At 38.9% G+C, this 25,625-nt stretch overlaps 1 protein-coding gene across 1 annotated transcript; it reads left to right on the forward strand.

The window, feature by feature from the left end:
* The first annotated feature begins 1,803 nt into the window (after positions 1 to 1,803).
* Positions 1,804 to 25,320, forward strand: LOC130996700 (arogenate dehydratase/prephenate dehydratase 1, chloroplastic-like). The gene is made up of 10 exons (XM_057922007.1): positions 1,804 to 2,051; positions 2,115 to 2,207; positions 2,448 to 2,648; positions 2,708 to 2,788; positions 3,408 to 3,503; positions 16,743 to 16,820; positions 23,190 to 23,267; positions 23,798 to 23,865; positions 23,990 to 24,071; positions 25,087 to 25,320. Exons 1-10 carry the CDS (start codon positions 1,899 to 1,901, stop codon positions 25,144 to 25,146), a joined length of 990 nt encoding a protein of 329 aa, XP_057777990.1. The 5' UTR covers positions 1,804 to 1,898; the 3' UTR covers positions 25,147 to 25,320.
* The last annotated feature ends 305 nt before the right edge of the window (positions 25,321 to 25,625 follow it).

Consider the following 25,625-nt stretch of genomic DNA (forward strand, 5'->3'; position numbering starts at 1 on the left):
TTAATTATGTATTAAATTTATAATAATCTCAATCGAGTGAAGAATTCATATAAATCACCTCATTTCACATTGATATTTTTTTATAAGGTTTCACTAAAATAAAACTTATACAAGAAGAAGCTCTTGCTCTCCAAATTAAAAATATATATTTAATTGGCGGAATGATTGAGACTAATACAAATTGAATTGCTCCAAGCGAGATGATTCTCGGAACCCAATTAAATGTTTATACTCACAAGTTAAATTTGTTCTTTCAAACTCCAAATGAGATGATTCTTGGAATCCAATTATAATATTTGAAGCTAATAATGCATAAAAGTATGTCAAGAATTTTTCAAGTTTCATACAAAATGATGTTTACAAGTTAGTTATGATATTAGAAGCTCCAAATCATACAATCTCACAAGTCAAATTAGATTTTTAAACCTCCAGTTAGTGATGTTAAAAAAATTGACGCATAAAATTTCATTTTTTGTATTTTAAGGTCTAGACGAGATGATGCTCAGAAGTCTGGTGTTTAAACATTAGATGTCGTCTTCCGGGCTTTAGATGATGATATGATCCTACAGGATGGTTCAGACGAGATGATGCTCAGATGAAATAAAATCTTCAATATTGACTTTTTTCCAAAATATTATTAAATAAAAATTTATATAAAAAGAATATTTATTATTCTAACAAAAGGTTAACATTTAATTGAGGAATAGGATTCAAATTAATATAATTTCAACTATATTACCTTAAATTAAATAAATTTAAAAATAATTTATATATAAATAATTATTTATAGAAAAATAATACTCCCCCATCCCCCAAAATTATGCATGAAAGTTTGTAGTAATGATAGTGGAGAAATGGTCCCACAGTGAGGGTATTGTTAAATAGATTATGAGTAAATAGTGTAAGTTAAAAGGGTAAAATTGTAAAAATTATATGAGGGGTAATGTCTAACAATAAGGTATGCATAATTTTGGTGGCCGTACAAAAAAGAAAAGATATGCATAATTTTGAAGGATGGAGGGAATATCATAAATTTAAATGATAATTTAAAATAATTTCCCGTCGAATTTCGACGGGTTATAATCTAGTAAGACATCTAATTTAGATAAATTTCAAATTAATGTTATAATTTTTTATTTTAAAAATATTTCATTTAATACTCTATTTTAATAAAATGAAATTAATAAATCAAAAATTACATTAAATAATTTCACAAATTTATATAATAATATATCTCTATCGAATTTGAACAGGCTACTTATCTGTTAATCCTAAAATCGATCTAGACTCGATCATTTTCAAAGGGGTTGATTGACAACTACAAACGTTAAAACTTCAAGAAAACTAAAACAAAAAATGAGGGAAATGAGTAAAAGGAAAATTGTTCTACGAACTAAATAATTTCTACCATTCACAATATCGTTTTCACTTTTCAGACAACACGAGTTTTAAAAAAGTGATGGATAATATTTTATAATATTGGGTATTATTGTGAGTGAAGTGTGTGTTCCACTATTGTTGTGATTGGAGTTTTTGTGGATCGTGCAGTTACAAATGGAAGTGAAAATAATATTATGAACGGATTAAAATAACAAAAATGAAAAGAATATCATTTATTAGTAATTGGACTTATATAAATAACCATTGAATGAATTCATACTACCAAACAACTACAACATTAGATTGCGGGCTAAAATATCATCCCTGGACCCTGGTCAATTGCTTGTCTAAAGAACTACAATAAGTAGATCTTTAGTTACGCCTTTTTTTTCTTTTTTTCTTTTTTTTTTCTTTTTTTTTTCTTTTTTTTTGCTTACACGATATAAACAGGAGGGTTTACAATCAAAATTTCCGAAAAGCAAAATTATCCGTCAAATTGCATTGCATTCTCACCAATCATGATGCTCTCTCAAAGCGCTTCAACTAAAATTCCGGTACTAAGCCAAATTTATTCCCCAAAACTTACCAATTTCATTTCGGCTACAATAATGCCTCGTCATCATGATCTCCAAAACCATCATATCATTTCAAAGCTTCGTATCGCCTACCAGGTCTGTCTGTCTGTCTGTCTCTCTCTCTCTCTCTCTCTGGGTTTGACGTAGATCGTGGTGCAGGGTGTTCCAGGAGCATATGGGGAGGCTGCGGCGCTTAAAGCATACCCGAATTGCGAGACACTCCAGTGCCAGCACTTTCAGGATGCCATACAAGTAAATGACATTTATATAGTTGAATGAAATTATTCTCATTATATATAATGATGATGATGATTCAGAGTAGTTATGATACAAACTGCAATTATAGTATAAGATGAGTTTATTATGACACTATGAATTCGCCGTGAAAAATTATAGATTAAAAAAAATCGCCACCTAGAATATTGGAATCTTAAATGATAAATTAATTCAATTGGTAGAAAAATAATTTATGTATTTGATTGAGAGGTGCAGGCGGTGGAAAGGGGTTGGGCGGAGGAGGCAGTGATCCCAATAGAGAACTCAATCGTCGGCAGTGTACACACTAACTACGACTTGCTGCTCCGCCACACACTTCACGTCGTCGGCGAAACTCATCTCTTTGTCGACCACTGCCTTCTAGCACTGCCAGCTGCTGCAAAACACCACCTCACCTCCGTCTTCAGCCATCCACAGGTCTCTCTCTCTATCTCTCTCTAATAGAGGAATATATCATAATTGCTTATACTTTGCAGGCACTCCTTCAGTGTCAAATGTCGCTAAACATGTTGGGGGTAGCTGCAATTCCTACTCATAATACTGGTGTCGCGGCGCAGGCAATACTCTCTCTCTCTCTCTCTCTCTTTTTTTTTCTCTCATTAGATTTTTATGGGAAAATTATATTTTAGTATCAAGCTATTAATTAACCTTTCAAAACTACTTGTTCAAAAAAAAAAACTTTCAAAACTACATCTCTTTACTATATTAAAAAAACTCACTCTCTGTTTAAAGAAAATAATTATCTTTTAGAGTTAATATACTCGTGAACTTTATAAATTTTCCAATTCCTCTTCATGATTTTGAATTTCTCTCAGTGCAAGAAGGATGTTCGGTGTAATTGAGGTGATTCGAATATTTTAGTTTTATTGAGAATTAATTTTTTTGCGAAAATATTATATCTAGAAAAAAAAATCTTTATCTCAAGCGTGAATGGATAACTTAATTTAATTAATACGGGAGAGATTTTTTTTTTTGAGATTTAATTAATCAAAGTTGAAGACAAAAACTCGCCAACGTGGATGCCGCATTAGTTTGAATTTGGTTGAAATATCAATGCAGGGGATATTAAAATTTGCTTCTCAAGTATATGGAGTTAATTTATGAACATTAATTAGTTTAGGTGAAGCTAGCATCATCTAATCTAACTGAATATTAAAATGCAATTTTCAAGTGAAGATAGTAGCCTCCCGCGGCGTTCAAGAGAACGGGGCTATTGCTAGTGCTCGTGCCGCACAACTCTATGGCCTAAACATACTTGATCACAAATTTCAGGTTGCAATTTTTTTATTATTTTTATTTATTTATTTTTATGAAAGGTAACACTTTTATTACTCCCTATTATTAAAATGCGGATTTATTAAGAAAAAGAAAAAGAAAAATTCGAAAAACCCTTGAAAGCACAGAGAAGCAGACTAAGGGTCGAGCGTCGTTAAAACCTCTTCAAAGAAAACCCATTGGGAAAAACCTTGAAGAGGAAAAAGAGTACTCGTCAAGAGACGAAAACACACAAAAGAGAAAAGGGCGGAAAGGACTACTTCCAGAACTCCGGCCTAACCATCGCCCTGAAGTAGACCTGGCCCAAATCCCCAAAAAGAACCGAAACAAAGTAAAAAGGCAAGAGGAAAAACCAGCCCCGAGATGCAAAAAATAGGAAAAAGAAACCAAACAGCCAGAAGGCCTATGCAACAACCGAGAAAGTTCGAGAAAGAAGGCGTCCCCGCCATCATCAACGAAGGAAACGACGGAAATAAATGCAAAACCAAACGCCTCGCCAAAGAACTCCTGTCGCCAGCAAAATAAACGCCACGACGCAACCAACGGAACCCGACCTTATATGACCCAGAATCTAGCGTACCAGAAAACTGTAAAAAGCCATAAAAGACGTTCCTACACCACGACCACCAAAACAAACCCATCATCTCAAACGAATGTGACTATGAGTAGCCATATCAAGACTTACAGCTATTTTAATATCCTCAATAGCATAAGGCCACCAACCCTCCTCTCTGCTATAATTTGCCATAATATCTGCCACTTTGTTACCCTCACGAAAAATGTGAGAAACCTGAAGACAAAAAGCAGTAAGAAGACGAAGAACCTTATTCCATAAAGCAACAAAACGCCAAGGCACAGCAGTGGATCGCTCCTTAAGCAAGTGAACGATATACATCGAATCCGACTCAATCCATAAATAATTCCATCCCTTATCATGAGCAATAAAAATGGCTTTGATGACCGCAAGGAGCTCCGCTTCAAAGGCAAAGCCCACTCCCCCTTTATAATGAAAGCAACCACGAACCCAACTAAAGTTATCACGAAAGACCCCACCAGCACCAATATTACCCGGAGCTCCCATCGCAGAACCATCCGTGTTAACTTTAATCCAAGGAGGCACCGGAGGCCACCAATGAACATTGATAAACTCCGGCGGAGGAGCCGCACGAGTAGCAACACCAATGGCTCTGAGAATAGTATAATCTTTCCAAGAATTATCCATATGACCAAGCTTAAAGTTATTCGCCATCTCCTTAAAAGAAACCTTGACGATATGGATGATCCGCCTATGATCAAAACTTTTATTGTCATAAATGCAGGAATTCCTTTGAATCCAGATAGCCCATAAAATAGCAATGATGCCAGCTCTCCAATAACTATCCAGCTGAGAACTAAACTTATAGGCCCAAGCCCCGACTAAAAAGCTGTGAATGTCAATGGCAACAACAGCCCCAGTTAGCTGGAACCAGCTCAAGAACTCCATCCAAATAGGCTGAACACGGCTGCAAGACCATAGAATGTGATCCATAGTTTCGCCAGAAGCAAAACAGAAAACACAGTGATTGGGCATAATCATACCATGTCTAATCAAACGATCATAGGTAGGAAGTCTATCATGCAGAATCCGCCAACATATCAAAGACCGTCTCACAGGGATATACGGTTTCCAAATCCAAGAACCCCAGCTGACACGAGGAAACCTATGACAATTGTTAGTAAACGCAAGCGCAGCAGTGACCGTACCATGCAGAGAAGGCTTCCAATACCGAGTATCAGAATCCTCACCAATAGGAAGAATCAAAATGTCCCCAACAATCTCAGGAAAATTATTAATAAACTCCTGAGTGAAATGCCAGATACCATCATAAAAATAATCAGCCACAGAGTGAGCAAGAAGATCCGCAACATAATGAGGAATTTTACATTTATCACTAATCTTGTACCCCAACCAGTCATCACACCAAAAGTTCGTGGTCGTTCCATCCCCAATGTAGCAATAAGAGTTATCAACAAGATCACTCACCTCCTCCTTCAGACCGAGCCAAACAGAAGAAGAAATGGATTTACATCTCACCTGGCTAAAATCGTCCAAATAACGGCCATGCAACATCAGAAAACCGAAGCCCTTACCACATATAAGCTTCCAAGCTATCTTCATTAAAAAGCATTTGTTCATTAAAGAAAAAGATCTAACTCCAAGACCCCCCTCTTCCTTAATGGCACAAACGCGGCTCCAGCTCACTGAACAATATGGCGTCGTTCTAATATCACCAGTCCAAATAAAATTACGGCATTTCTCATCTAACTCTTTAAGCAAAGATCTAGGCCATTTATACACCATCATAGAATGTGTAATAGAACTCTGAATGACCGACTTGACCAGACAAAGACGACCCGCCATAGAGAGAAGCCTTCCACGCCATCTAGAGAACTTCGCAACAATCCGATCATAAATCGGCCTGAAGTAAGAAGCCTTGACACGTCCCTCAAAGATCGGGACCCCCAAGTAAGTAAACGGAGCCGCACCATTAACAAAGCTCAACTCCCTCAAAATGGAACGTTTAGTGACGGTGTGAACTTTAGCCGAGAAATAAATATGAGACTTTTCCGCACTGCAGACCTGCCCAGACACCCAACTGTAGTAATCAAGAATTTTCTTAATCGTCTTCGCATTCCTGACAGAAGCTTTACAGAACACCAAAATATCATCCGCATAAAGAAGATGTGTTGGAAAAGACTGAGAGCGAGTCATAGTCATGGGGATGAGATGACCAGAAGTAACACAATTATGAAAAAGAGCACCCAAAACATCCTCAGCAATCCCAAAAAGAATGGGAGAAAGAGGATCACCCTGTCTTACTCCACGTGAGCAGCCAAAATAACCACGAAGCTTACCATTATAAAGAATAGAAAGCCGAGCCGAATCCAGGATGATCTTAATCCAGCTAATAAAACGCCCATCAAAACCACTGGCTCTAAGAACATTCAACAGAAAATCCCAACGAAGAGTATCAAAAGCTTTGCGGATATCAATTTTACAAGCCATATTCTGACCTCTACTCGTACGCTTCATACAATTATAACCTTCCGATCCCATCAAAATACAGTCATGAATAGAACGACCACTGATAAAACCAAACTGATTCTGAGAGACGTAGATGGCCGCAATCACACTGAGTCTAGAAGCCAGCACTTTCGAGATGATCTTGAACAAGAAATTAGAAAGAACAATAGGCCTAAGATCAGAAACCGAAACGACATTCTCCTTCTTAGGAATGAGAACCAGCGTACTCGAATTACACCCCGATGGGAGATACGAACCAATAAAGAACGTACGAACCGCAACCCAAATGTCCTGCTTGATAATATCCCAACAAACCCGATAAAACTTTCCAGAAAAACCATCAGGGCCAGGGGAACTATCCGAATCCATACTGAAGACAGCAGCAGTAATCTCTTCATCGGAAGGAATAGCTGAGAGAACATCATTATGGCCATCAGAAATAACTGGATCAATAACAGCCTCAACAGCCTCAATACCCGCATCAGAACCGCTATCCTCAGTAAAAAGAGTCGTGAAATAGTCAACAATGTGATCACCAATTTTATCCTGGTTCGACTCTCTGTTCCCGTCAATCATAAGATGTGAGGTAACACGAGGTTTATGCTTATAACGAAGCATAGCATGGAAAAATTCAGTATTTCTATCACCATCAGTCAACCACGTAACGCGGCTTTTTTGCTGCAGCAAACAATTTTTTCGAGACAGAGCAACATTGATTTTGGCCTGAGCCTGCACCTCCTTGTCAAATAACTCCTCCGTATAACCGTGCAAAGAGATATCCATCTGAATATTCATTAACTCCTTCTGAGTCTCAGCCACCAATGTATCAACATGTCCAAACGAGCTTTTATTCCAAGACTGCAGCTCACGTTTAAGCCGTTTTAGCTTAACCATCACCTTATAAATCGGACACAAAATCCTGGTATCCTGGCTCCAGGATCCCTCCACAATGCCCAGAAAATCAGGATGCATAGCCCACATATTCAAAAATCTAAAAAATCTATGTCTCGTTTGGGGCGGTAAACAGCACTGAACCACAATCGGAGAATGATCTGAAGTAATCCGCGCCAAATTTTGAGTATGAATGGAGTGCCACAGATTAGCGAACGACTCCGAGTAAAGGGCCCGATCAAGAAAAGATTCCACATGTCTCGGCATAAAACGACGACCAGACCAAGTATACCGGAGACCAACGGTATAAGACTCAATAAAGCCAATATCATCAATGAAATCACAGAACTCACGACAGGAAGTCCGATCAGGCATACGACTGCTAATCCTCTCATGTGCTCCTTTAACGGCATTAAAATCCCCCAAAATCACCATATTTCCATTAGAGAATCTGATGAGATCCGACCAAAGAGATCTCCTCTCAACATGATTAGACGCACCATGAACCACAGCCACCCGAAAATTCATAGAATTCCAAAAACAATCTGCAATGATCGTCTGTTCCGACGAGAAAACCAAACTGAAAATCACAGTAGGATGGTGGAAAACCCAAATATTTGAGCACCTGTCCTGCCGCATATTTTGATGACCAGGTACCAAATTAATCGAAGACCAAAAACTGAAATTAGTCTTTTTAAAATCCGATTTCGGCTCAATAATACCAACAAAAATCGGAGAAAAAGTACGACAATGCTCCCAAAGGAGATTCTTAGATTCATCCGTAAGACCACGGACATTCCAAGAAAGCATATTCATCAAAACTAAGAAATATGACTGGAAACGGCATTACCCGCTTCCACTTCGTCCGCCCAACTTTGCGAAGCAATATTGCTCATGGACCGAGCACTGGAAGATCCACCTCTATCCACCACGTAATCTCTTGGATTCTGACCTGCATCGTAAGAGGTATTTAGTTTATTTTGAAGAATCCGTTCCGAATTGGGATTTGATGCCTCAGGAGGCTTCCTAAGACGCCCTTTAATACTATCATCCATAGGAGGCTTTCGAATCTGCTCAGTTTTAGGAGGTCGCCCTCTTGGCCTCTTAGTCTGCTCCGGTACCTGCAAAATCGAAGAAGTCAAACGCTGCACTTTTATTTGGTTATCGAGACTTTTCTTTTTCCCATCATCCAACTCCTCCTCATGTTCTACCCCCAGCTGCTGCTGATGCACTTCCGATGATAAATGAGTTAAGTGCTGCTGGTCAGTCCTCTCCTGCTGCAAAACCACAGGAGAAGGTTGCTTTAACATCTCCGGCGCTCTCTGCCGCTCCACACTCGGCTGCTGTCCATCCGAGAAGTGAGCAGTCTGCTCCGACTGATGCTCATTAACCGGCGTCCTCTGCTGCACACCCACCAACTGCTTCACACTCGGCTGCTGCCCATCCGAGAAGTGAGCAGTCTGCCTATATAGGGAGGTTTATTTTGAATGATTAATAAAAGGTATGATTGAGTATTTTTATTTTTTAGATTATTATTTTCTCTAATCTCATTATTTCAATGAAATATAAATCAATTCAAATTAATTTAAATAATAAAAATAATCAAGGGTCTTGAGGGTCTTGAGATATTCCAATAAGTAAACAAATGAGATTTTGTAGAGTAAGATATTCTTGAGAAACACTAAGACTCGTTTATTTGGCAGGGAAGCAATGTTAACTAGGAATATTATTCATGAGAAGATGATGTCGCGGAAAATGAATCATAGTAATAGATTCCTTGCCATGCGTTTGAATCAACCAAAAACAGCTATTAGGATTATGAATTTGTGTCATTAATTAAATATAATTAATCAATATATGTAAGAATTAAATTGTAATTAACATGCATAAATTTCTCAAATCATTTTTTAGTAACAACAATGTACATAATTACTGTTAATTATATGATTCTTAATTCTAAAATTAAATTAATTCAGATTTTCTATATTAAATAATAATAATAATAATAATAATAATAATAATAATAATAATAATAATAATAATAATAATAATAAAGTGTGATTCAGAACTCTAAAAATTATATTAATATTTGTTTAAAACAATAATAATAATAATTTTTATTACATGAGCAATTCTTTTTTTTTGGTACTCTTACCTTTTCTTTTCATGAGTTGTGTGTTCAATTCAATAATAATAATAAGAAAAAGAAGGCACGCGTGAAAAAAGTGACGAAAAGTTGAGAGCACGCGTGTTTGACTGAGCACGCCAGACCGTTCGACGCTGCCGGGCCGCTCGCCGTCGCTGGCTGGCCGGACCCTGGCTCCGCTCGCCGCTGCTGGCTGGCCGGACACTGGCCACCACCGCCGCTCGCGCCTCCGCAGCAAGCGCAGCTCGCTCCAGCTGACCGAGTTCGCAACGGCAAGCTTCGATCGCTCTCCAGTCGCTGCTCCAGTCTCACGAAGACGAACGTCGCTCGTCTGCAGCAATCGCAGTCAACAGCTCCGGCAGAACGCGATTCCCCACCGAATCCTTTCCCGTCTCCGCTACAGTCTGCACCGCTGTTCCTAAGGCGATCTGAGAGAGAAATGGATCTCCCAATCACCGGCGACCGGGCTGTTCCCATAGCCACCCAGCGTTCCGCCCTTCCGCCTCCGACGTCTCCACGCAGCAACTGGCGAAGGTCCGCTCCCGCCGCAGCCGCTGATGAAGCTCCGCAGCTGCTGCCGAACCTCTCTGCCGCTGAAGAAGAGATCTGCTCACCGGCCAAGTCGCCGCCCATGCAGTCCTTTGCTGAGATCGCCGGCACGCCACAACCGATGCCGCCAATGTCGCCGAGCAAGCCACCTACGCCTACGATGCAAATCAACCAACAACAGTTGCTGATTATGGTTGATAAGGCAGGGCTGAATCTGCCACAAGTTTCCAATAATTTCTCTACTCAACGTCATGGCCATGGAGAATGTCACGACAAAGAGAAATCTGCTGTTGAATATTCAAAGGGTTTGGCTGAGGAATCTACGACAACGTCCTTTGCTGATAGACCTTCTGGACATTCACAGGTTCATAAATTCACTACATCCAATACTAAGGTTCAGGATTTGATCAAGGGAGACAATTCTAAGAAGGCCTCGGCGACAGAGCTTCACCGGCCGAGCACCACTTCTTTTGCTTCGCTTCTGAGGAGACCCCGACAAATTGAACGTACGCCGGATGTGCTTGTTCATCGATTCACTTCGCTGCAACCGGACTTCTCTGGTGAAATACCCACGCTTAGGGTGCCAAAAGAGCATCTGCTGCCCAAAATAAATCAATTTGAGCATGCTTTAATTGGTCGTCTTCTTCTTAGGAAAGGAGAGAAGCCGCGTCTTCTCACGGATCTTAAACGTGATCTTCAGGTGGCTTGGAATATTGACAATGATTGGCAAATCATCCCCATGGGAAAGAGCTTCTACACTATTAAATTTAATACCGCTGAAGACAAGACGCTAGTTCAGAAAAGCACTTCTTGGGAGTTACCTTTCGGAACCATGCGGTTACGCGAATGGGTGAGATTCTTCGACCCCTATAAAGAAATTTCATCACTTTGTGAAGTTTGGATGCGCATTTATTATTTGCCCTTAGAATTTTGGACTCTGGATGTCATTACGGGTATTGGAAGGGCGATGGGATCGCCTATTAAAGTTGATGGGGCTTCTGCACGTGGTGCTGCTGGACATTATGCTCGAATTTTGTTGGAAATTGATCTCTCGCGTCCTCTTCCGGAGGCTTTGCTGGTTGACGGGGAAGAACGTTCCTTTCACGTCGAATTTGAATTCGAACAACTACCGGCCTTCTGCTCTAAGTGTAAGATCACTGGACATTCTATTGATAACTGCAATAAAATGAAGAAAAAATCCAAGGAGGACAGCAGGAATGAGAAGGCCAAAGATATGTCGCTGGTGAAAGACAAGGAAATAATTAATAAGGGAGCTGCCAAGGAGGTTAGGGCACCTAACTGGAAACCAAAATCTTGGGACCAGAATAGGACTGACCAAGCTCACAGACCGCAGATTATCACTGAAAATCAATTTGGGGTTTTTCAACAGGTGGCTGTCGAAGAAGAGCAGATTCTAAATCAGTTGGGGGTTTTGGAACAGGTTGTTGTTGAAGAAGAGCAGATTCTGACACCGCGGGGAACAAAGAACCACAATCAGTCGTTGGCTTTAACTGATCGGAATGTTGATTTTGAGGATGCCAATGGAGATAGATTGATGTCAGGTCCGGATATCTTACAGGCGATCACTGTGCCGGCTACGGAAGAGATAGATTCAGGAGATGAATCTGATGGGCAGTCGGATGGTGGCAAGACAGTGGCTGAAGAAGATTCACAACAGATTGTCATTTTTGAAAGTTCGGTCAATCGGGATAAAAATTGTGAGAAACAAGAAAAGATGATGGACAGCGCTATCAAAGCTCAGCGGATAGTGGAAACTTTCAGGAATTGTGAGGCGGAGGCGCAGGTGAAAAAAAGGGGGAGACCGCCGAAAGATTTGGCAATAAGGAAACCGAGGATTCTTGAGGAAGATAGTATCAAGAGTCGTCTACGGAAGTCAGTGGAGCAGCAACCTAACCAACAACCCAATCAACAGGCTGAAGATTTCATCAAAAATAAACTTTACAAAGCTTGGGAAGCAGGAGATAAACCTAGAGATTTCATTATTACATCTGGGAGCTCGAAGAATGATAGAGCCCTGAATAATGTGGCGGCCAAGAGTTGGGCAGCTGAAGTGGAATCGGGTGAAAACCCGAACACGAATTCTCAGTCTTTTTGATGAATGTCCTCGTATGGAATGTCCGGGGCCTTACGGACGAGTCCAAACGAGTTTTAAAGGAGCATTGCGACTCCTTCTCCCCTGTTATTGTTGGGATTATTGAGCCTAAGACGAATCTCAAGAAGACTTTTTCTAGATTTTGGCGTTCTCTGAATCTTATTCCTTGTTTTCAAAATTCAAGAGACAACATGAGTTCGAATATTTGGGTTTTTTCTCATCCTTCTGTTACTCATGATGTGATTTTCTCCTCGGAGCAGGTGGTTATCATGAACTGCAGATGGTCGACGTGGAATTTCAAAATCGCGGTGGTGCATGGCGTTAACACGTATGCTGGCAGACGGCGTTTGTGGTTGGATCTTCTGGATCATATTGATGGTAATGTTGTCTTTATTGGCGATTTTAATGCGGTGAAAGGCGCCCATGAAAGAAGTAGTGACTGTATGCCTAACTCTACTGCTTGTGCGGAGTTCTGTGAATTCATTGAAGCCACCGGTTTCATTGAGGCGCCTACGGTTGGTCTGCATTACACGTGGTCTGGTCGTAGATTTATGCCTACCCATGTGGAGTCTCGTCTGGATAGAGCGATTTTTGCTGACTCTTTTGCAAATCTCTGGAGTTCGGTTTTTGTCCAAGCTCTTCCACGTATTACCTCGGATCATTCCCCGCTTGTTCTTCATTGCATGGTGGATGCTCCTCCTCGCCATCATTTCTTTAAGTTCCTTAACATGTGGATCTTACATCCGGATTTTCTCCATACGGTGGAAGGGTCCTGGCAGATGGATACCGAGATTGGCTGCCCGATTTTTAAAGTTATGCATAAATTAAAGCGTCTTCGGCAGGTTCTTCGCGCGTGGAATCGGAATGTTTTTGGAAATGTTGATTCTTGTATCATGAATACTCAACAAGAGCTTTTGGAGATTCAAGATCAGATTGCCAGGGATGGTTACACGGAGGATCTCTTTGATAAAGAAGTGGAAGCCCAAGCAAAGATCAACGTTGCGCTTTCCAGGCAGAGCTCGCTTTTACAGCAAAAAAGCCGGGTGTCTTGGCTTCAAGATGGAGACATGAACACGAAGTTCTTTCATGCGATGCTTAGGTTTCGTCGTAAACCTAACATCGTTTCTCACATGGAGATCAATGGAGATATGAATTACGACCAGAAGGTTATTGGGGATCATATCGTGGATTTCTTCTCTTCTTTGTTTTCGACTAGCAGTCATACTAATACTGATATTACGGCGGTTGAGGCGGTTATTGAGGAGATGGTCGAAGATCGTTATAATAAGTTGCTCATTCGTTTGCCGGATGAAGAGGAAATTTCTGCTGCGGTTTTCCAGATGGAGCCGAACAGCTCGCCTGGGCCTGATGGTTTCTCGGGTAAGTTCTATCAGCATTGTTGGTCGATTATTAAAGTGGATATTTGGTGTGCTGTTCAAGCTTTTTTCCGGAATTCTTATCTTCCTCAAGGCTGCAATTCTAATACCTTGGTGTTGATACCTAAGAAAGATGTCGTCAATTCGGTCTCGGATCTGAGACCGATTGTTTTGTCCAACTTTCTTTACAAGATTATTACTAAGGTGTTGGCGTCTAGACTGAGCCAGGTTGCTGCTGTTTATGTTTCTCGTCATCAGTTTGGTTTTATTAGCGGTCGTTCCATTCACGATTGTATTCTGATTGGGTCCGAAGGCGTGAACTGTATGCATCGTACGAGTCGTGGTCAAAACATGGCTTGCAAGATTGACATCAAAAAAGCTTTTGATACTCTTAGCTGGGATTTCCTGCTTAACGTTCTTCGTGTTGCTGGCTATGATTCAAAGTTCATTAGTTGGATTGAGATTCTGCTTCACTCGGCTAGGATTTCTATTCTGTACAATGGTCAGCTTAAAGGTTATTTTGCGTGTTCAAGGGGTGTTCGTCAGGGCGATCCTCTTTCTCCGATTCTTTTTGGAATCGCCGAGGATGTTCTTGGTAGGCTCTTTGCAAATTGTGTTAGCGCGGACACACTTACACCGATGCAAATGAGACAGGGAATTAATTTTCCAACTCATCTTTTATATGCGGATGATATTCTGGTTTTCTGTCATGCCACGGTCACGAACGCTAATACCATTCAGAAAATTATGGAATATTATGGTCAAATCTCTGATCAAATTGTGAGCCCGGATAAGTCGCAATTTTTTTTTACTAGCAAAGTTCCTTCTCAGACCTGCAGGGCTATTCGGAGAATATTGAGATTTTCTCAGGGCAACTTTCCGATTACTTACCTTGGGGTTCCTATCTTTAAGGGTCGTGTGCATGCCTCCTATCTTCGACCGATACATGATCGTGTGATCAACAAGTTCGCGAGATGGAAGGGATTACACTTGTCGATGGCTGGGAGGATTTGCCTGATCAGGTCGGTTATCCAAAGCTCCCTGACGCACTCCATGATGGTTTATAGATGGCCGACTGCTCTTATTAAGGAGCTCGATGCGTGCTGCCGTAATTTCCTTTGGACTGGCAACATCAAGCAGACGCCATCTTGTTCCGTGAGTTGGAAGAGGGTCTGCTCGATTAAGGAGGAGGGAGGTCTCGGGGTTAGGTCGTTCGAGCTCATGAATAAGAGCTATCTAATGAAAATGGCGTGGAAGGTGGTTGGTGGGCGTGAGTTCGGATATGATTTGATTAGAGATAGATATCTCGATCGCTTTGGGCGTTGTAAATCTCTGGTGGCTGCTTCTTCTGTCTGGATGAGCTTACGTGAGGAAATTGATGGTTTGGTGGCGGATTCGTACTCGTATATTTATGACGGCGCTTCTACTTCATTCTGGTATGACGACTGGCTTGGGTATAATCTTATGAATAAATGCGGTATTCCGCATTTCATGCTTCCGTTTCTTACTCAATCGGTGGCTGATTATTTCTACGATGGGCTCTGGCATTTCACGCAATCCTTTGTTAATGCTTTTTCTGAGATAGTGTGTGATATTTTACTCACTCCTCTTGGTACTGAGGGAGATGTGCGTTTCTGGAAACCCTCGTTGCACGGGAATGTCACTACTGCGCTCGCATTCAACAAGCATTGTCATCATTTTCCGAAGGCGTCTTGGGGCTCTTGGCTTTGGGAATCTTTTATTCCGATTCGACGTTCTTTGATCTGTTGGCGTCTTCTTCATAATAGAGTACCGACTTATGATCGCCTTATCCGCTACGGTATGATCACGCCAAACGTCTGTTTGCTTTGCTTAAAAGGAAGTGAGTCTCAGGATCACCTTTTCTGGAATTGTGAGCGTGTGCAGAATATTTGGGCTACGTTTCTTGGGTGGTTCAATTTCACGCAAGGGTTGCAAGAGAATGATATTCATAGTTTTTTGGTGGCAGCTTGGCAGTATAAACTTAGTCCCCTCACCGGTAATTTCTGGAAAGCTGGTATCATCACGGTCATCTGGGCCATCTGGATGCAGAGAAACAATTGTATCTTTGATAATCAAAAGTTCGAAGCAAGTCGTGTCATCCACACTGTGAAAGTTGCTTTCAAAGAGATTGATGATAACTTTCCTAAATTAGGTTACATGTCGAATTCTTGGTCAGATTATCTGATTCTCCGGGCAGTGGGTGTTACTACCAGGAGTGCTCCTCCTCCGGAGTTTGTTGAGGTGCATTGGTGGCCATCGGTGGCGCCGTGGATCAAAGTAAATACTGATGGCTCAGCGACGGGAGCTCCGGGAACTATTGCTGCAGGTGGGGTGTTTAGAGATAACTGGAATGTAGTGCGTGGTTGTTTTCACTTCAAAGGTGGTTCGGGTTTTGCCTTTGAAGCGGAACTCCTGGCTGTTATCTCGGCGATTCAAATTGCTCACAATCGTGGTTGGCACAAGCTTTGGATTGAAGCCGATTCCACCTACGTGATATCAATTCTTAATACTCGTTCTTTGAATGTGCCTTGGCGTTTTAAGGCGGCGTGGAATAGGATTTTAAAGATGTTAGATGCTTTCTCGCTGCAGGTTTCTCACATCTTTAGAGAAGGAAACAAGGCGGCAGATATTATGGCTAACCAACAACGTTCAGAAGGGTGGTGGCCGCACGAGATTGAGGAGATTAGGGCTGCGGTTCGCCTTGACATGGCTTCGCATTGCCATCTGCGTAAGAAACGGTAGTTGGGACTGATGGGTGGTTGTTTTTTCGTTGTTATTCTGAATCTCGGAGTTGTATCTCCTTTAGCTATTCCCTACTTTCGTCTTGTGTCTAGACGAGTACTCTTTTTCCTATTCACGGTTTTTACCACTGGGTTTTCCGTGAAAAGGTTTTAATGAGACTCGGCCCTTAGTCTGCTCTTTCTGTGCTTTCAAGGGTTTTTTTTAGGTTTTTTCTTTTCTTTTTTATATAAAATTGTCATTTAATAAAAAAAATTCAATAATAATAATAATAATAATATTAAGTTGTACCATTTGAGTCGAGATTTTGTTTCTAAATTGTTTTATTTGTAAGCAGGACCGATCTAATAACATTACCCGTTTTCTGAAACTTGCAAGAGAACCTCTTCTCCCAGCAACAAATACACGTTCTAAGGTACGTTTAAATTTTGTGATTTTACTAGTGTGTTGAATTAAAAATTTATTGAAAGAAAAAGAAAATCTAAAAACTCAATTAATGATAGCATAGAGACGCTAGCTAAGGCCCGAACCTCATCAAAATCTTTATGGTAAAAACCCTGTAGAAAAAACACCATTAAAAGAAGGGAAAAGTATCAAATAAGCCCATGTCGTGGTAGCCCTTTTCACGTCTGGCCCCCTATAGTCGAAGGGGTATCAACTAAACCCCTGAACTAATTAAAATCGAATAATTTCCCCCCTCTGACCTAACGCCGTTAAGTGTCCGTTAACGTTTGGGTTTAATTGTACCCTCTACTTCAGGGGTGGATCTGCACTTTTTTTTTTTTAATTTCAGCAACCCACCTCCGACATCAACTTAACCGCCCCCCGTACTCATCGGCTCCAACTTACACTTTGTCAGCTCGCACGCGCTCAATCGCTTGATCGTCGACTGCTTACCGCCGACATGCAGCAGCATCACCAACTCCAGATGTGGACCTGGATCGAATCCTGCTTGATCCAAATCCATATCCGTATTTTTTTACTTAGGTCAGGATCCGGTCCAAATCCATTAGGTCCAAAAAAATGAGATTCATGTCCAGATCCATTAGATTCACAGGTTCTCGAGTCCTGACCCGAATCCATTCTTTTTTATCTTTTTCGGGTCAGGACTTGAGAACCTGTGAATCTAATGGATCTAGACATGAATCTCATTTTTTTGGACCTAATGGATTTGGACCGGATCCTGACCTAAGTAAAAAAATACGGATATGGATTTGGACCAAGCAGGATTCGATCCAGGTCCACATCTGGAGTTGGTGATGCTGCTGCATGTCGGCGGTAAGCACTCGACGATCAAGAGATTGAGCGCGTGCGAGCTGACAAAGTGTAAGTTAGAGCCGATGAGTACGGGGGGCGATTAAGTTGATGCCGGGGGTGGGTTGCTGAAATTATAAAAAAAATAAAAAAATAAAATAAGGTACAGATCCACCCCTGAAGTAGTGGGTGCAATTAAACCCAAACGTTAACGGACACTTAACGGCGTTAGGTCAGAGAGAGGAAATTATTTGATTTTAATTAGTTTAGGGGTTTAGTTGATACCCCTTCGACTATAGGGGGCCAGACGTGAAAATGGCCACCACGACGGGGGCTTATTTGATACTTTTCCCTTAAAAGAAAAGGAGTATCCGTCTAATCGTCTATTACAGGAAAACAGACAAGATAAAAAACAAAGATACATGGAACATAAGGACAAAATTGACAAAGGGATATACAGACAAAGTAGCAAAATCCAAAAATGATAACAACCATCAAAAGAACCTGACCTGATTGAAATCAGACTCTAGCGCATCAGAAATCTTAAAAAACTCTTGAGCATGCCTGTAACAGTTCGACTCCAGACTTAGACGGTTGTCCCCATAGACTAACAATTGCTTCAAGTCAAGCACACTTAACCTTGAAGTATCTTCCATGTGATCACAAGAAAAAAGATATTTTTGATATGAGTAGCACCTATCAAATCATTTAAGCTTTCCTCAAATATGCAGTCTCATCATACCTGCATATTCTCGGAATCTCTCTTTTTCTGGTGTGTTTCGATCGATTCGTTCATGTACTCCTCCGCTTCGAAGCACTTATAGAAGCTGCTCCTTGTCCGTGCCTTGTGCACCGACGGCAATCACTCCTTACTTCTGCTCCGGACGTCTCAAGGCCACTCCAAAACCCAAAATACCAAAACACATAAGCAATGCACAAAAAAGAAAGCTCAAATGAGACCGCCTATTTTTAGTGAGACCTTCAAAGTCAAGAATCCATCAAACCTGCCGACGCAATAAAGTACTAGTATGCAAAATCTTTTCTTTTTTCAAAATATAGTACTCCCTCCGTCCCCAAAATAAGTTCATCTTTGGGGACGGCACGAATTTTAAGAAAAAATGGTAAAATGTATTGATAGTGGAAAAAAATATGTTGTAATTACTATTGAGAGTGGTGAAAAGGTGAAAAAGTATTATAATTAGTATTGAGAGTGGTGAAAAAGTGAAAAGTAAGAATAAATAAAGTATTATTAGTGATGAGGTAGTTGTCCAAAAATGGAAAGAAAAAAAGAGGAACTTATTTGGGGGACGTCCCAAAAAGAAAAAAGAGGAACTTATTTTAGGGACGGAGGGAGTACTTTAATTCTCATTCTTCTATGATAATAAGGTAGACTTGCATTTACGAGGTTACGTTTACTTTGATGGAAAATAAGAGAATACATATATTTTTTCACTATTTTTTTCATCATTTTTAAATATTTATTATTCCCTCCGTCCCAGCTTTTAGTATCCAACTTTCCTTTTTTGGCCGTCCCACTTTTTAGTATCTATTTCTATTTTTGGTAAAAGTGGGTGGGGCCCTTACTCTACTTTAATTATTTTAACTCTCACATAAAATGCGGGACTCTTATTCCACTCACAACACATCAACCACTTTATTAAAACCCTTGTCGTTCTCAACTAGATACCAAAAGCCGGGACGGAGGGAGTATGATAGAAAATTTTATCCGAACATTTAATATTTTACCAGACAGCTCATTTTCACTAATTTTCTCTCCAATATTGGATAGAAGTATATATTATCTTTGAGTAGTGGTGTGAAAATATTTTTCAACATTTTAATTTTTTAATTTTTCACATTTACCCCTGAGAGGCTAAGATATATATGGTTTCAACAATTTATATAATAAGGGCAATATGGTAAATTTAATAATTTATGCACCCATTTCCAACAAAGTAAACAAGTGTATAAGATAAATGTAGTATATGATAAAAAAAATTCATTTCTAGTAAACATGATATGATAAAAATGGAGGAAAAGATAATACTTTCTCATCTTTCCTTATACATCATTTTTCAATGAAAATTTTACAATCAAAGTAAACACATCCTAATAATTAAATAAACGTACGATTGAGCTTTTCTTTTCTTGAAATTCGATTTTCGAACATATGTTTAGTTTAATCGAGTTTTTAAGCTTTAAATTTATTTAATTTGAATCTATGATATGTGACGCGACCGTACTTCGGGTTTTAATCGAAGCTGTCGTATTGGTCAACATACAAATAAATTTATAACCTTGCCAATAACAGGCGTAGTGCCTAATGGTAAGCAGGGTCGATCCCACATGGAGTTGGTGCAGCTTGTCTCTTGTCACGAACAAAAATAAAAAAAGGATTGGGATGGACTATCGTCTTGGTCATGAGACACCTCTCGGGACTAAACTCAACTTGGCTTAAAATAATTAAATAAACTGAAAACACTGAACATAAATATCAATAATAAAAAGCAATATGGTCAAGACGTCGAATCTGTGGATAATCTCTTACACTCGCTACTTGGTCAAGATATTCATTACTATATTGTGTCTATCAGTTATAACTTACCAATGACATGTGCCCTCATTCTCACTTGTCACGTGCACTTCCATTATCTAAGAAAATATATCCTTAAGGACCTGTTTGATATGGGTTTACAGGTAGGATAAATTAAATTAATACAGATTAGTGTGATGTTTGATATCATGTGCATTTAATATGGTCAACTCCTACTTAATCCTACTTCTCCATGCTATTTTGTGGGATTAACCCATACTAATAATCCGCCCACCCCCCCTCGAATAAATTTAATACTGAGAAGTTGGATAAAAATTCTGCTACCCTTCCTCACGCATATCGATGCAAATGCCCAAGTAATGGTGGACACACATGATATTTTTAAAATTATTTGAGGATAGTTTTGGTATTAGATAATATAATCCAACATAATCCTATGGATATCAAACATAATATAAGATTAAGTAGCCATGATATCAAACACCCATGAAATAATATAAATCCACACTAATCCACACTAATTTCTCAAGATAATTTTAATCCTAATCAATCCTAAACTGCAAATCACACGGCCCCTAAGTGTGTTTAAGATAAGGGACACCCTATACCATTAAACCATCTCGACTTAACCATGCAATAGGACACCTCAGAGCATGCAATTAAATCGAGAAGCATTTAGAACTAGATAGACCCGATATTGAACTTAGGCGGACCTTAGTCTACTTCAACCTCCCGGGCTCGCAAATACTCTCAAGACGCACAGTGATCGTACGTACCCTATAATCTTAATTTATTGGTGATCTAAGTCTACTCAATTAATTAATGGCATGTTAACTAATCAAGTCGAATTAGACACTTGGATATAATGCCCAGCACTTCGGGAACACAACATGCAATTAGTTAAGCACACAATTAGACCTCACGAGTTTATAAGTTCATATCCACATCATCAATGCCTTGCCCAGATTTATAAATTTAGCTAGACATAAAGTAAATTGCGAAAACAAAGGATAAATAAGACATGAAAATAAAATAAAGTAAACTTACTTAATAATGGAAAAATAGGCAGGATGCTACTCTGCCAGCATAAAGCATAAACTAAACGTCTTGCCCAAATCGGGACTTAAACATAAACAGATTCTAAATGTAGAAAATATAAAGATTGTTTTTGGTACTAGCCCCCTACTCCTTAGTTCGTGCGCTGCACACCTTCAAAACGAAATGGAACAGGTATATATAGAGATCCAGGCGTGGGCCAAAGGCCTACACGCAGCTAGGGTTTTGGAGAGTGCAGCTCTGGCTGGAGTGTTCTTCTTCTGCCCGAGATAGAGTCCACAAGCGCAAGGACTCTACCTTTGATAAAACTCCACCCTCCGATCCGTGCATATCTTCAAGCTTTTGTTCATATCTTCTCAGCGCATGGGAAAGGAATATTCCCACGCATCTTCTTTATGCATCGGATCTGTCGTGTCAGCATCTAGCCCTGGATGCTTGGTCATGATGTATTGCTCCCCTGTTCTTCATTTTTGTCGTCGTTCTGCCCTTCCACATACCCTTGATGCCTCTCGTGGTGGATGCTAATTTCTGAGCGTAAGTCAGGCCAACCTCTTGGTTAGCGGCAAATAGCCTTAGCTGCAACACTCTCTTCCAGAAATAGCTCCAACTGCTCAGGACGCAATAGAATTCCTCCTTCGAGCGGTACTACCTGCTCGATCAACATCATGCCCAACAGGTCAACAAAAGTGACTCTCGATCTGTGGGTTGCATCCAACCTGTAGGCTTCGTTAGACTTGATCATTGAGGTGCCTTCCATTTTTCTCATCAGATTTGCTCCATATTGCCCATTATAGCATCCACGAGTCCCTGCCAAATAAGTGTCCTCTCAGACACAAAAACAAGCAAAAAGCACACACAAAGACTCTCGATTTAGACCTAGACACAACAAAGAAAAAGAACACAAAACTTGGGCTTGTCAATATGATCAGTACATTTGGTTCAATTGCACCATGCACGTATATCATTAAAATTTTATTGATATTATTATTTACACAAATGACTATCCACTAGGGGTGAGCATTCGGATTTCGGATCGGATTTTTGCCTGATCCGATCCGATCCGAAAATCCGAAAATTTTCTAAAATTCAATCCGATCCGAACCGTATTATCCGAAAATCCGAATCCAAAAATCCGAAAAATTTCGGATAAAATCCGATCCGAACCGAAAAACCCGAAATGTGAAAAAAAATTTCGAAATGTCAAAAAAAAAATCCGAAAACCGAAAAAATCCGAAATAGATGTCAACCTAACATATTAGATAATTACAATCAAATTAAGGTCATAATTAACAAGCCATTAATTATAATCAACCAAAATGAGAGTATAAGGTTAGAATTTAGAAATATTTAACTATTTAAAAACTAATAATTATATATATTTATTTATAATATTATAATATTAATTATATTATAAATATAATTCGGATTTCGGATTTTTTCGGATTTTTAAGGTGTCAATCCGATCCGATCCGAAAATCCGAAATTTGCTTAAAATTCAATCCGATCCGATCCGAAAATCCGAAAAATCCGAACCAAATTTTAAATTTCGGTTTGGTTCGGATCGGATATTCGAATTTCGGATATTTTGCTCACCCCTACTATCCACAAAGAGACCAAATTAGAATATGATAAAAGTTATCAATTCTATATATTACCCAATTGTATCAAGAATTCTAATCACAACATAAAAAGGTCAATGATCCAATTAGTTGAAATAAAAGTTCATTACTCAATTACAAGATAATGAAAGGATAACTGAACTAAATCATATAGTAATTAAAGTCGTAACTTCAAAAGATGAACTAAAATGTCAAGAATATATATTCTCACATTATTCCTAATTAAAAATATATTTTTCAGTACCATACGTACTATTTATGATTATATGAATAACTTTCTATTGTTGCACTTTTATTTTAGACAAGCATTTCCTTCATTCCAGATGAACTACACAAGGCCTTATCTGTGTTTGCTCAGACTGGGATTCATATCTCCAAGGTAAGATCTATTTTTGGTTAAGTTAAATTGATTGTAATTTCCCTTTATAGCGTATTAATCCATTTCCAATTTTACATTCTTTACTTGAAAACTACAACACTTACCCACAAATTTTAATGAGTGTATTTTACATTTTTATTATATTCTTAGAGGTCTTTTACTTTTCATGATAAGATTAAGATACATGATTAAGTATTATTTTTCCCCCCTTGAAAGTTGAAACTCAGCCTCAAACTCGTGGAAGAAATTAGAAGTGGCAAATTTATTACAAAATCGAAAGGTTGTGGCATTAGCGAAATGTTTAAGTTGTCTAATTATTTGCCATAGTGTCCAAAATTTGAAATTTAAAATTGTAATTATGTCAAAGCATTTTTTTTTTCTTTTTTCTTTTAAATTACACCCAAAAAAAATGAAAGCGTATTGAGTTATAAATATACACCGCAATGCGATTTTAGGGTACTTTCGGGTTGTAAGTTTGTAAGTCGATCTCCTATAATTTATTTTCCCATTTTGATTTAAATTTATTATAGATTGAGAGCAGACCACTGCAAAAGCTTCCACCTAACGCTGTGAATGGATTTAAACATGGAAGCAACATGTGAGTTCATTTTATCTATCGTTTACATTTTCAATTAAATTCTATATACATTCATATAATTTTTAGTTCAAATTCTTTGGAGTTTTATTTTAGCTTCCTTATACTATTTAATTGTCAAATGCAGGAATTTTAAGTATGTGTATTTCATCGACTTTGAAGCCTCTGTCATCGAGCCCAGAGCTCAATATGCTCTAGAGCGTCTCCAGGTCTGTGGTAATTTAAATAGTCATTCTAGGAAAAGTACATACTACTCACTCCGTCCCCAAAAAGTTTGATCCAATTTTCTTTTTAGGGTGTCCCTAAAAAGTTTGCATCAACCTTCTTATTTTCTATTTTTGTACATGACCTTATCATCAACTTTACAATTGTAACACTTGAAACACTAGTTTTGCACATGACCCTACCATCAAACAACCTTTTATCAGTTTTTATTAAAACCTGTGTCATTCCCTTTGGGGCAAACTTTTAAGGGACAGCTGAGGGAGTAGTATTTTTTTGAAATCAACACTTGTTCTCTTTTAGTTGGGGAATGTGGAACAATGAAAATTGAACTCTAAAAAAGATTCACTATATGGATGCTGTCGAAAGAAACAACAATACATGAGAATTCATGGATTATGAGAATATACTCCCTCCGTCCACGAAAGAACTTCCTATCTTTCCTTTTTGGGTTGTCCACAAAAGAACTTCCTACCTATTTTTGGACTATACCCCACCACTTATAATAACTCATACTTTCACTTTTTCACAACTCCCAATATTAATTATAATACTTTTTCACCACTCCCAATACACTCTACAACTTTTTCTCCACTTTTAATGCACTCAATAATATTTCTCTTAAAACGCGTGCCACTCCCTCCTAGGAAGTTCTTTCGTGGACGGAGGGAGTATATGATATATTTTGATTAACTTAATTGCATAGGTTAAAAAGTTCTTGTCCAGGAGTAAGTTTCCGCACTTGGGAGCATCTATTTTATTTTGGTGTTCCACTCGATCCGTCTGACACTATCAATTATTTTTATAATTTATGAAAAAAATTGTGATTTTGATTTTTTGCGTTTGAGTTTAACTCTGAACTATTAGTTAGGATTACTCCAATTGTTTTTATTCATAATTTATAATTAGAGTTGATTAATCCATATGTATATACATTTATTAGAGTGCCATATCTACTAATGACCTTGTATTTTGAGATTGACGCTTTAATTACATTCACAGAAACTGGCGATTTATGTTCGAGTTCTTGGTTGCTACCCTATGAGCGCCGCCACATGGTAGCTAGAGAAGCACTCTCTTACCTGTATAGTTTTCTTTGTTTATTCCCCACTAAGAGAAAAGGCAGAGGATGAAATGATAAAATTGTGCCTTTATTTGTTATCATAAAGATGCAATATATATATATGACATATTGGTACTCACATATAAAGTTAATTCTTTTTTCCTTTTTTTTTTTTTCTATGTGTTGTATTGATATTTAGTGATAAAATGATTAAAGTTTTATACCAAAAGTCTTAGCGGGTGGATGGGGATCTAGTGAAAATTAGACATGAACAAATACATGAAATTCAACAATTAAACTAATGAAATCCATAGATGTATATAACATGAGACTCAGGTTCAAATCCAGGAAACCGTGAAGAATTCTATGTGTAACATGCATGATAAATTTGATGTGAAAAATGTTGATGAATTTGAAAGAAAAAACATCTCTCCTCATGAAATTCTAATCCAAAACCACAAATTCATTTAACAAAGTG

The sequence above is a fragment of the Salvia miltiorrhiza genome, chromosome 1 (genome assembly GCF_028751815.1).
Source record: "Salvia miltiorrhiza cultivar Shanhuang (shh) chromosome 1, IMPLAD_Smil_shh, whole genome shotgun sequence".
Lineage (NCBI taxonomy): Eukaryota > Viridiplantae > Streptophyta > Magnoliopsida > Lamiales > Lamiaceae > Salvia > Salvia miltiorrhiza.